Source organism: Dermochelys coriacea, chromosome 2 (genome assembly GCF_009764565.3).
Source record: "Dermochelys coriacea isolate rDerCor1 chromosome 2, rDerCor1.pri.v4, whole genome shotgun sequence".
NCBI lineage: Eukaryota > Metazoa > Chordata > Testudines > Dermochelyidae > Dermochelys > Dermochelys coriacea.
This window is the reverse complement of record NC_050069.1, coordinates 154990970-155004327: the sequence shown is the minus strand read 5'-3', so window position 1 is coordinate 155004327 and position 13358 is coordinate 154990970. Positions and strand designations below refer to the sequence as shown.

The following is a 13358-nucleotide window of genomic DNA, read 5'->3' as shown; positions in this document are numbered from 1 at the left end:
CGTTACTCAGATAAAACTGAGCCAAGGATTAGGTCTAGAGCTATGGATTCATCTCTGATTCAGAATAAACTATAATTATAGTTCATACATTTAATTACATAATGATTAATACTTTCCATGGAATTTTTATTTTAGTAACATCTTATTTATAATTTAATTGGCAGCAAAAGTCAAATGTTCCTTTGAGGACAGATGGGTCTTCCCCAAGTTCACTTTTGCAGAAGAAGTTATTTATTACCACGGGTTCTACTGAGGTATGATCCATTTATTCCTTATATTAAATTTGTGAATGCTTTCACGATGGAAAATGTGGTATACTGGTAAGTGCTAAATATTGTGCAATGTTAAAATAGTTTTATATAATTGTTAGATATACCAATGTTTCCGTAATTGCAAATTCGCCCTCCAGATTATAAACTGAGACAGGAATTCTACAGGAAAGCTGACTTTGAAGGCAATGATGTTTAACAGGTTTCAGAGCTCATTGTCAGGAGGAGAGCTGGACAAATAATTCATTGTTAATAGTATTGTAAATGTTGGAAGTTTTTTTAAACAAATGCTTTTAATTCATGAATTATATTTTTTACTATTCCGTCATTTCTAGTTTAGAGGTAGAACCCACAATAAAAAAAGATTTTTGTTCTTTAAAATGTACATATTTTTTGAGAATGTATATTTTAAAGGATAAAAATTATGTATATTCTTTCAAAAAAATACTTTTAGTTTTGATTCTATTCTATATAGGGAATATCTCCCCCATCACTGTAATATCGGAGCGTCTTCTAGTAGTGCACTAAGTGACATTTGGGCTCAGGCTCCGAATAGCAGTTGTGGAGGTAAACAACTTAATTAGTTTTAAGATAGCTGGACAAATTAATGAATGCAGTTTTGTGATGAGATTGCTTGTGATGGTGGGGAGCAAGGTTCAACAGCTCTAAATTATATCTTATGTTCCTAAAGCTCATGCTTCAGGGTTTCAGCTTGTCACTAGCAGGAGTCAGGAAGAATCACCCCCAATGTATTCTGAGAGAGGTTTTTAATCTTTTTCCTCTGCAGCACTAGGGATGGCCACAGCTGGAGATGGGACATTGGGTGGGGTAGGCCAGGGCTGTGAGGTGGCACCAAGTATTCTCTCTCTCAGATGCTTGGCTGGCTGATTCTTGCTCATATGTTCAGTGTCTAACTGATCACCAGATGTGAGTAAGGAAGGAATTTCCCCCCAGGTCAGATTGGCAGTGATCTTGGGGAGGGGCGGGCAGTTGCATTTGTCTTCAGTGTGTGGGTGCAAGTCACTTGGCAGAAGTATCTGGATATATCTCCTTGAACTATTTCCCTGCCATTGTGGGGGCCTTGAGTACTCGTGCACCTCGGTCCCCCCATTCTCTATCTGTGGCACATAATGGTCTAATCTCTTGTGGGTTTTAATACTTGCCTCTCATTTTGGTTGTTGACTTTAGTCTGTGGGTGCTGGGTGGTGTTGGTGGTCTATGATATACACGAGGTCAGACTAGAATATCTTAATGGTCCTGTTTGACCTTAAACTCTATGACTTTGTCAACAGGGTCCACACGATCATGTAGTGTGCAGCAGGCTAGTGGGGGGTAGATTGACACTCCGGCTTGTTGCAAACTAAGTGTTTGTGTAGACAAACCCTCAGAAAAGGCACATTAAAAAAGAGTGTCTTGCACTTGGAGCACTCAGTGGTGAGCTTTGTGATGATCTTTAGTTCCTGGGGAAGTATATTTCTGGACTTGGAGTACTGAGAGCACCAATTTCCTTGCTCAATGATTAGAGAATTCTGCTGAACCAGCCCTTCCTGATGGAACTAGAAGAAAGCTGAAACGTTTCATGAAAACCATTAGTGGCTTGGTGTTAACAAAGCTGTCGTTTCATACTGACTCAATTATGTTGTACAAATGAAGCGTGATATTTCTAGAACTGATGCCTATATTAGGTTACACTTGTGTATACTTTGCAGTGTTTAACAATACAATATGGGAATATGGCCTTATTAGCCCTTATACTTTATCCACCGTGTAAATAAGCATTTGTTTAATATAAGTGAAAGCTATATACTGAAAAGTCAAAACTTAAATTCTAGCAATTTAAGGTTTGTGTAGAGAATTCTGATAAATGTGGAAGTATTTAGCTCTGTGTATTGAAAGTAGTATATTTTTATCCGTGCAATGCTATGTGCAGGCCACCAGCTCGTAGAGAAGTCTAAACCATGAAAGCTCAGCCTCTTGCACAGATGAGCTTTACCTTATTGCAGAAAGTCCTGCTGTGCCTAAGGAGTTGAGTAATGGTCCTCGTTCCGGAGCTTTAGCGATCTTTTAGTTATGCTGTGCCCTGGCCATTGAGTGCTTTCAGGATAAGGACAGAGACCTTGAACTTGGCTTAGCGTTTTATGGGAAGCCAAGGTAGACCGCTAAGGATGGGTGTGATGGCCTGTGTTGCTGAGGAGATGCACTGCAGTGTTCTCTCCTAGTTGGAGTTTCCTAATGGATGATGATTTCATGCCCACAGGGCTGGCCTTAGGGCTGGGCAAACAGGGCCCATGCCCAGGGTGCCATAGCCAGGAGGTTGCCATAAGGGGCTCAAGCTTCCCTGGCTGGCTGTGGCCGGACTCCTCTCTTCTCCAGCCCCTCCCTCGCGCTAGGCTGGCGGCCTTCTCCCCGCCCCCCCCGGCCTCTCCCTCACTCGCTCCTCAGCCAGCCAGCTAGCTAAGAGCTCCGGCTCTGCCCCAGCCCTGGGGAGCCCAGAGCGGCATGACTGGGGCTGGTCACTGGCATCACGGCCCTCCGCTTGCTGCCCAGAGTGGAGCCGAGTCCCTCCCTGCCTGCGGCCCTGCGCTGCTCGGTCTCTGGCGGGGCCAGCCAGACTGGGGCCAGGAGGAGCAAAACTTCCACGAGCAGTAGGGAGCTGGGAGGCAGGGGGACTTAAAGTGACAGTGTGCTCACTGTCTCGCAAACTTCCCTAACACACACAGGCTCTCAAACCCACATACACGCTCTCTCTCACAGTCCCCCAACACAGATTGTGTGTGTGTGTGTGTGTGTGTGTGTGAGAGACAGTCTCACACTCCTGAACATACACACTGGCTCTCACACAGTCCCCCAACGCACAGTCACACACACACACTGTCTCACACAGACTGGCTCTCAGTCCCCCAACACAGATTGTCTCTCTCACACACACACACACACACACACACACAGAGTCTCACACCCCCCATCACACACTCTATCACACAGTCCCAAAACACACACCCACACACAGGCTCTCTGTCTCTCTCTCTTTCACACACTGTCTCTCTCTCACATATATACACATGCACACTCTGTCACCCACCCACCCACCCACTTGTATTATTATTGTTGTTGTTACTGCTTGGTACTTCCTGTCAAAATGCTCGTGGTGAGCCAGGAGTGGCTAGGGGGCTGCAGGAGGGCCGTGGGCTCTGGCATGATGCAGCCCCCATGTGACAGTGCAAAGCCTGCCTTGAGCCACAGGCCAAGCGCCAGGCACCACAAGCCACTGCAGCAGTACAGAAGTAAGTGTGGCAATACATATACCCTATGCCATGCCACCCTTGCTTCTGCTGACAGTGGTCTAGGAATTTGCTAGTTGTAGCAGTTATGCATTGTGAGGTTATCTGATTAAAACATGACCATGTAGATCATTGTTGCACCCACTGTTACATATTTGCAACAAATCTTGTACAAAATGTGGCATGTATGAAAAGGTTGTGGTTTGATGAATATGTTTATGCTATTTGTATGCATGTATCATTTTTGTATTTGAAGTTATGAGTATTGGCTCTATACCTGTATTTCAAACGTTTACTCCTGGGGTAACACCTACAATGTAGTTACTCAGCACATCTCGAAGGGACTAGTCAAAGTAAGTGGCTCATCAAGGGACACTTAACTCACAGTGGACCATGGGAGATGCCCATCTACATTGAATGGACTTTCCTGCAGACATTCCATATGAAGTATAGGTAATGGCCCAGAGGTGATGGGGTGGGGGACAGGGGGAGGAGCCCAGCGAGCCTGCAGGAGCCAAGGGTGATGGTGGGAAGTGGAGGGTGGGTACCAAAATACAAGTTCACCAAGGGCACCATTTTCAGTAAGGGCAGCCTTGCGTGCCCAGATATATTGTATTGCTGCAGTCCAGCTGAAAGGTAGCAAAGGCATATAAGTTAAGGTCATGAGTATGGGGTGGAGTCCAACTGGAGATTCATAGAAAGCGTTACCCATGGATGCTGCTTTGTGAGAACTTAGGGTCAGTGGAGAAACAAGAAAACTCAAACTGTGGATTAAATTGTCCAATTATGGATCTGTCCTTTAACCAAAGGTGACTGCATTATGGCTGCAAACTTTCAAAGTGCTTTCCTCAACTCACCATATGAAAAGGACGGAGGGAGAAAGAACAGAAGGGAGAGAAAGGAGTGAAAACATCCACAGAATCCAAAACCTATCTAGAAAACTGAAGTTTTTTTGTTTCCAAAAAACTTTAACAAAATGTCATGTAAATTGTAATGGAACAAAATTTTCATTCAAATTTTCTGACTGGAAAATAAAACATTTGGACAAAAATCAATATTTTCTTGTGGAATTTTTTTTCACAAAACCACATTTTCTGACAGAAAAAACTTTTGTGCAAATATTTTTGACCATCTCTAGTTGCATATGTCTGTATGGTGTCTAGCACAGTCGGGCTCTCATCTTTAATTTGGGTTCCTAAGCGATACCATAATATAAATAAATAATAAAGAGAAGCATGAAGCACAGAATTTTATTCAGATTTATAAGATTTTCATTTTATTTGTAAGCTCATTTAGCTATAGATATTTGTAATTTATCCGAGTGTTGTCTGAGAAACTGATAGTGCAGTTTGCCCATGGTTCTAATCCACCAGGAAGGAAAAAGCTGATGTTAGACATTTAAAAATGTATTTGGATTGAAAAAAATACACTTTTAGGGATTTTTTTAATGGAAGGAAAGAATATTCCAAAATGGTTCATTCTGGCCTAAAAATACAATGAATCTATAAAAGTACTTGAAATGCCTGAAAATTGAACTTTTCCTCAGGTATGTTCAATGAATTAATGCCAGCTGAGAAACAAAGCTGAGTGATTGATATTTAAGAACCAGTTATTTGCCTATAAATGTACAGTAGTTTCCGTAAATAGTTTGTTAAATATTTTTTGAGTAATTGATTTTCTTATAATTTAGTTTTTGTCTCTTTCCAATTTGTTGAGTATATTTTACTTGTATGTATTATATCTGTCTTTTTTACAGGGCTTAACAGGAACTTGTGCATTTTTTCTAAGGACTACAAATAAAGCAATAACTACTGCAAATATCTCTCAGGTCAGGCAACAATCAGATAATGTTTACAGCTTGCTTAAAATTTTGGACTTGATCCTACAAACCTTTACTCACACAACTAGTCTCAATGGAGTCAGATAAAGCAGCAGGGAGTATTTGCATGAAAAGGGCTACTTGGATATGGTAGGATGTTCCTTTATGATCTGGAAAAATATTTATAGCCTAGCAGTGTTCTGATGTGAATAATTATGCAGGTAGCTATTCACAGGATTTATGATGAACATCAGCAAAGATGTAATGACCCATTGTATGAGTAACATTCCTTATTTTCCAAAGTGAAAATGTAAAATTCAATAGAGAAATGTTTAAGGGCCTAAACCTGCAGACTTTATTCATATGACTAATTCTTACTTGTGCAACTAACCCAAATAAAGTAAATGGGGCTAATCACATGAGTAAGGGTTGTGAGATGAGGCCTAAATTCAGAATCATAATCAGAGGATTAAGGAAGGATACTTGGGATTCAGGCCCAGTCATCTAAGCCAGGGTGAGCAAACTTTTTGGCCTGAGGGCCACATCTGGGTATAGAAATTGTATGGCTGGCCATGAATGCTCATGAAATTGTGGGTTGGGCTGTGGGAGCAGGTGAGAGCTCTGGCTGGGGATGCAGGCTCTGGAGTGGGGCCAGAAATGAGGAGTTGAGGGTGCAGGAGGGGGCTCGGGGCTGGGGCAGGAGGTTGGGGTGCAGGCTTTGGGTGGGGTTAGGGATGAAGGGTTTGGAGTGCAGGAGGGGGCTCCAGGCTGGGACCAAGGGGTTCAGAGGGTGGGAGAGGGTGCAGGAGGGGCTCAGGGGTGCAGGCTTCGGGTGGCGCTTATCTCAAGCAGCTTCCGGAAGCAGCGGCATGTCCCCCCTCCGGCTCCTATGTGGAGGCATGGCTAGGCGGTTCTGTGCGCTGCCCCATTTGCAGGCGCCTCCCGCACAGCTCCCGGAAGCAGCGGCATGTCCCCCTCCAGCTCCTACGGCCAATGGGAGCTGCAGAGCCAGCGCTTGGGGTGGGGGCAGTGTGCAGAGCCCCCTGGATTCCCCTATGTGTAGCAGCCAGACAGGGGACATGCCACTGCTTCCGAGAGCCACGTGGAGTCGGGCAAGCCCCAGACCCTGCTCCCCAACGGGAGCTGAAGAAAAGGTCTGATGCGCTGGACGTGACCTGTGGGCTGCAGTTTGCCCGCCCCTGGTCTAAGCAGACTCAACACAGCAGTGAGTCAGTGAGACACTAAATTTATAGGTGGGCAAGGAGGTCAATATTTTGGAATGCACTTGGAGGAAAAATGAAGTAGACCTATCTGGGGTAGGGAAGAACAGTTGTTTTGAGAGAGACGAGGATAAATGAATGAATGGAGTCTGAGAAAGCAGCTCCATGATGTGAGAACATGAAGTTTTGGTGTTTCCAGGCCCCATTTAATCTTTACCCACGAGTAAGAAGGACCCCAAATGGGAATAAATCATTAGAATGGAGGAATAAAGAGAGTTCTGCAGGATGTAGCTACTGAAGCTCCTGAATTTAGTCTTTCTAAAAGCCAAGAAATATACAAGAATACCAGCAAATGTCTTAGATTTCCTTCACCCTAATAAAATATTATGCGATTTATAACAATGCCGTTACAGAGAAGAAGAGGGAGAGAGACATTTTCAGCAGAAATTTGAAAAAGGAGTTGAGGATGCTCAGCATAACTCAGGATTGTGTCCCTTCCCCTCCATCCCCACCACTGATTTCAACAGAAGCATGTTTCTGGCTCTAAGGCCATCTTTCAAAACAATCATTAAACTTATGTTTAACTTTAACTTTAAGTGCTTTTCTGAATAGGAATGGACTTAATTTTGTTCTTAAATGTTAAGCATTTTGCTTAACCAGGGCCTAAGTTAGCACACAGGTGAAATTGTGGCTTTGTTTCTTTAATAATTTTAATTTGTTTTTGTATTTTGTTTTTGATAATTTAAAATTAAGTGATGATTTATTTTTGCTTTTAAAACAAGGTGGAGTGACTATTTACTTTAAATTGTTTAATTTACCCCTCATCTTGAATCTGGGTGCATTAAACATCTGTGCCCCAATCCTGCAAACAATTATGCATGTGTTTAAATTTAGTCACATGAATAGTCACCCTACCAATGTGAGTAAAACTATGCATGTGTTTAAATGTTTGCAGGATCAAGTCTTGGTAACACACAAACACAAGTGTTACTAACGATTGGTTGCAAGCCTTGCTTTTCTCTACTCACTGTCAATGCAAGTTCTTTTACAGCTGCACAACCAAATTATGCAAACAACAACTTGAATAGATGCACCTTTAAAAACATTTTAAAATAGATATTCCCTAAAACTAAAAGCAAGATATAATTCAAAGCATATCCCTACCCTATACAGCAAAATACAATTAAAATATTTCAAGACATTTGGAGGGGTTGTCATTTTCAGGAAACACTGCAATAGCTTTATAAAGGGAATCCAAACATGCCAAATTTAACATACAAAAATAAAAAGAGAGAGAGTGAGAGTCTATACCCTTCCGAATTATTGATACATTTATTTTTGTAAAAGCTGATGAATTCTTCTGCACAGCTTCTTTCCTCATTCATCACTAATGGATTAATATTCCCCACCTATGGACTTCAGGAGTAGTCCAGCGTTGCTGCTGGAGACTCCAGGACTATGTCCATCCTTCATCTGTGACTCCCAGATTTTCTGCCTTTGGCAGTAGAGCAAGTTGATGGTTTAGTTTCTCCCAGCTATTTTATTTTATTTTATTTTATTTTATTTTAATTGTTACAATGGAGTCGCATCTTATGTGGGGGTTAGGTTCTAAAGTCAGCGCGTAAGGCAAAAATCGTGTATAGTCAAAATTACCCTTGAAAATCCCTTAAATCATCCATAAAGTACAGTATACTGTACATGGTTTTGTGTATACAACCTTGTACAGTAATATGTATAATGTATAAAATAATGTACAGTATATAATAAAGAGTACATATGCAAAATATTTTACAGTACTGTATTTTTAATTACAAGGGGTAATTACAGGGGGTCGTCAGGGCTTGATGCTGATCCAGGAAACAGAGGTGACGGAGAGCTTGGGTGATGGAGAGCGAGTCGTAGATGAAGTGGTTGGCTCTGGTTCAGCTTGAGAAGTTGTAGGCTCATCTGCTGCTGGTTGTTTTCCCTTGAAAAATATGGTGATCAGCAACTGTCGCTGTTGTCTGTTGAGCTGCTCAAACATTTCTTGATACGGTCTCAAATAGTGTGTAATACTAAGTGTGATTTTGAGAATTCGTTCCATAGAGGGATCGTATTCAGAAATTAAATCATTCAAGTGTTTCGCTGCTTGGAACACTTCAGCAAATTTTTGAAGATTTCAACTTGCTGGCTCTTTCTGTTCGTCATCATCATCGTCATCTTCTGTAGACGATTTTATCAGTTCCTCTAACTCTTCGTTAGTCAATGTTTCTCTATGGCTCTCGATTAATTCTTCAATTTCTTCCTCAAGGATGTCGACGAAGCCATCATCACTCACTTGCCTGGCCACCTGAACAATGTGTTTCACTTCTTTGTCAATGGTCAGGAAACCCTTAAAATCATTCACACATTCTTTCCATAGGTTTCGCCAACATGCATTGACTGTTTTAGGCTTGATTGCATCCATTGCCTGTTTAATATAAGTGATGCAATCAGCAATGTTGAAGGACTTCCAACACTCCATCACATTAAGATTGGGATCAGCATCCATAGTGCTACGTATCCATGAGAACGTAAGCCTTGTGTACGTGGCCTTGAAACAGCGAATCATGCCTTGGTTGAGAGGTTGGAATATGGAGGTGTATTGAGGGGGGGAGAAAGATTACTTCAAAGTCGTTATGCGCAAACTGGAGGGCCGCAGGGTGGCCAGGAGCATTGTCTACGATCAGCAACATTTTAAAGTCAAGTCCTTTCTCTTCGAGGTACCGCTTGACCTCTGGAATGAAACACTTGTGGAACCAATCCAGAATAATGCTGCCATCACCCAAGCCTTTTTATTTGATTGCCAGAACACAGGCAGGAGATTTTTGTTCTTGCCTTTTAGGGCATGGGGATTTGCAGCCCTGTAGAGCAAGCCTGGCTTTATTAAATGCCCAGCCACATTGCCACAAAACAACACAGTCACACGGTCTTTAGCTGCTTTGAAACCAGGGGCTGGTCTTTCTGATTTTGAAACATAAGTGTGGTTGGGCATTTTTTTCCAGAAGAGCCCAGTCTCATTAGCATTAAAAACTTGTTCTGGAAGATAGCCCTTTTCTTCTATGTTTTTCTTTAATTGTTTGGGGTAGGCTTTTGCTGCCTCTTCATTGGTAGATGCAGCTTCGTAAGTAGTCTGCACATTTTTGAGGTTGAAGCGGTTCCTAAAACCTTTGCTGGCTTTGAATTCCTTCTCATCAGAAGGCTGTTCCTCTTTGGCGGGAGGTTTGAACAGCGCGTAGAGGCTAAGAGCCTTTTCTCGCAACGTGTTGCCATCGATAGGCACACATTTACAGTTCATGTCTTCCAGCCATAAGTTTAATGCCTTTTCAGTTTTCACTAAAGTCTTATCACACACCTGGCTCATCACCTGAGCAGTTATTGGAGCACTTGATGCCACGCCTTGATGAATTTTTCTCTCTCGAATCTTATGGCATGGATGCTAGATTTATTGAGGCCATATTTACGCGCCACATTGGAGACCGACAAACCATCTCTCTCGATAAGTCCAATACAGCCAGTTTTTCCTCCAGCGTTGGAACAGATCGCTGTTTCTTCGGTTGAGCATCAGAAGAAGTAGTTGGCTTGCGTTTAGGGGCCATGTTGTATGAAAAATATGTATCTTTAAACACTAGAATCACACTCAGCGCAGCGAGATGCTCACATTATGAGAGGCACGCGGGAACTGAGACCGACTGAGGGAACAGCAGATTCACGTCTCCCATCTCACGCTCACACCGGGGCATCCGCCCATTGAGTGTAATGGTGGGCGGAATCGCTCGCGCTATTTACAGGTATCTTCTTCTTTTTTCTTTCTTTTTTTTTTTTTTTTTTTGCTGAGTGCGTATAGTTGAATTCGTGTACATTAAATGTGCTTATGATGCGACTCACCTGTATTAATTTCTGTGCAGTAGTGATTTATAATCCTTCCTTCCTTCCTCTGCCTCCTCCCCTGGATGGGGTAAAGACCAATGTGATGGTCTCAGCCACCTGGATCCGGCACTGCAGTGCCTCCCTGCTGGACTCCTCTTCCTCCACTTAGGCATGACAGAGCTATCCTGCAAACACCAGGCTAAATCTAAGCAGTGTTCACTGGTGAGGCAGCTTTTACAAGCTCTACAGAGGGTTTACTAAGCTCTGCCTGTTCTCAGCCAGCCGACCCTCACACTGCCAGAGCACAGAGCTTAGAGTTGGACAGGCATGTCAGGTCCCCATCCTGCCCCAAGGAACAGTGACTCCAACATGAAAAAGCCTGATCGGGAGCCTCTGAGCTTTTGGTCAGGAAATATAAGGACGAGAAGGATACTATCCAGGCAGCTCCCTGGGTAAGTCCTGCAACAGATCTGGCTGGAGGGGGAAAATATCACTGAAAGGACCCAAGATACTGAAGTGGGTCCTTGACTCCCTCAGGAACGAAACATGGCTCCTAATCTTCCTCCCACTGTGAATCAGGAGATTCTCATTGTCCCCGAAGCCTGCTCTTGCCCCCCCATGGCGGGGCTGCGTAGGGCCCCAAAATGTCTAGGGATGGCCCTGTCTGTTCCCACAGAGATGCACCATCATGGGATTATAGAGGATTATAGAGAAATTCCTATGTTCAAAATGATCCTGATTTACTGAGTAAAGTCCTGAGCAATACTAGGTTGTTTCTGCAGTACTTACTTGCATGCTAACCAACCTGAGGGAACAGGCAGGCAGCCTTTCAGGCTTCCAGAGATATCTAGCAAACTATTCCCACAATTGAGGTATTTAGTCCATTACCCGTCCTTGGTTGGGTGGTCTTGAGGTTATGTTGAATAGCATACTACCTTTCCCCTGTAAAAAGTCAGGAGAAGTACCACAGATGCACCGCCAACCCCCTCCACAAAACTGGCCCTTCTCTTCCAAGACAGGATGCCAGTGTTCTGCAAGGAACTCATTAATATTAATAAAACATCTTCCCTTTCAAGCATTACTAAATACACCGTTTCACATAGATGCCTCCTTGAGAACCATCATAACATCCAAATGAGGCCATCTGATTAAAACCAAATGTTAAACTAAACCTCATATAAAACCAAAGAAATGTTGTAAGTTTGAGGAGCCTAACGTTGGTGCAGCTGTAGTTCTACAGGTGAAAGACACAGTCACACCCTCAGAAAGGGACTTCCTTCCAAAATGCCTATAGCCCATCAAACTGATGCCACACTGCACACCAATTTCAAAGCTTCAGTTAAAGTTTTGCAGAGCAAAGGTTTTTCATATATTCAGTAAGGAAAACCAATGGGTGTAAACAAGTGGCTCATCATGTAGCGTTATGATCCAGGCTTGGAGTGAGACATCTAAGGTTCTGTCCTGGTCAAATCCTTGATGTGATTTGTGATGTGCAATGGTTTCCAACTTGATGGGTACAAAGAAGCCATGTTACACTAAGGACAGCAATCAGTCATCCTAAACAGATACCTTTTGCATCCATACTTACAGGTGAAGGACCATTTGGGGAAACATCAATAACTGAGAGTGCACAGGGTCTCTACCAAAACCAATGGTATCCAAGAAGGGACTTCCCCTGGCAGAGGGAAAAATCAGGAGCAGAAGTTTCCAAAGAAATCTAAATATATTTTCCTCCAGAACAAAAAAATTGTCAGCATGACAAAGACAAAGAGCATTTGTGAATGAGAGCTCACAATTCCTGTACAAGACTCTTCCTTCTTATCCATCCTTTGCACCTAGAGCCTTGAGAAATAGCTGGTAATAATCACAGCAAGGGACAGGTCACAATTTACACACTTATATTCCATGTATAGACAACATACCAATCAGTAGCCTGTCCTGAGAAACAGACCCATTCATTATTGGGCAGCTGCTGTAAAGGATTTGTAGCTACCACTTCTTCAAAATCAAGAAGAGATTTTGATCCCAATGCTGAGAATTGCTCAGAGGGGTCAAAACAGACAAGGATCTGGCCATAATTTTACCATGATGGTAGAGATTAGCAAAGAACCAAAACTTAATTGCATCAGTCATTTACTGGCTGTGGTCATTCATAGCCAATTGTTTTCAATGGCCAGGATTGCTCATGTCTTGTGTTGGTGTCATTCCTGAGTGGATCCTTCAAAATGTGCCTGAAAATGTGCCTTCTGAAGACATGGAACTATGCACTTGATGCAATGCAAAATTAGGTGTCATTCTTAGATCACATCCAAATGTCCCTTTGTGGGTAGGTAAGTACAAACACTGAAAGGCAACCAAATTTTTACTCTAGACTCTTTCATACTCACTATGGGCACAAGCTTCCCAGGGTGGGGAGCATACTTGGAAGACAAATTTCCAAAATCTCAGAGAATGAACTAAATGGTTCACTTAGACATCTCTATCAGTGGTATGTATGAACAAGAACACCTCTCCCATTGTGGCCATATGGAATCAGAGCAATTGGCCATCGGTCCAATATATGACTGTGACAGAGGCCTGTATCAGAGCATCAGTAGAAGGTGCAAAAACCATGCAGTGGGCAATTACAATACCCTTGAGAAGAGAAGTCACCTACTTTCCGTTAGAGGTTGACTTATAACTGAGGCATGAATGTTTATCCCTTCCAAAACTAGGGAGTAACCAGAGGTCTCTGTGGCAAAGGAAATAGTTTTCTGAACAGAGAAGAATCTGCAACCTTTCAAGATAGTTCACATGAAGGATACAGAAAAGAAGAAAAAAGGAGAGTTAAAGTCCTTCTCCCTATCCTCTACTGGCCTAGAAGGTGCTTTGGACTTGCTAA

General features: G+C 42.8%; 1 protein-coding gene across 1 annotated transcript in view; it reads left to right on the top strand.

Moving 5' to 3' along the window:
• The window catches only part of LOC119851672 (dynein axonemal heavy chain 5-like), a 270620-nt gene that overhangs the window by 11288 nt on the left and 245974 nt on the right, over nucleotides 1-13358 (top strand). The window contains exons 6-7 of the mRNA XM_043508515.1: nucleotides 165-254; nucleotides 5307-5378. Of these exons, the coding sequence (XP_043364450.1) occupies nucleotides 165-254; nucleotides 5307-5378 (162 nt within the window). The remainder of the gene's footprint in view (nucleotides 1-164; nucleotides 255-5306; nucleotides 5379-13358) is intronic.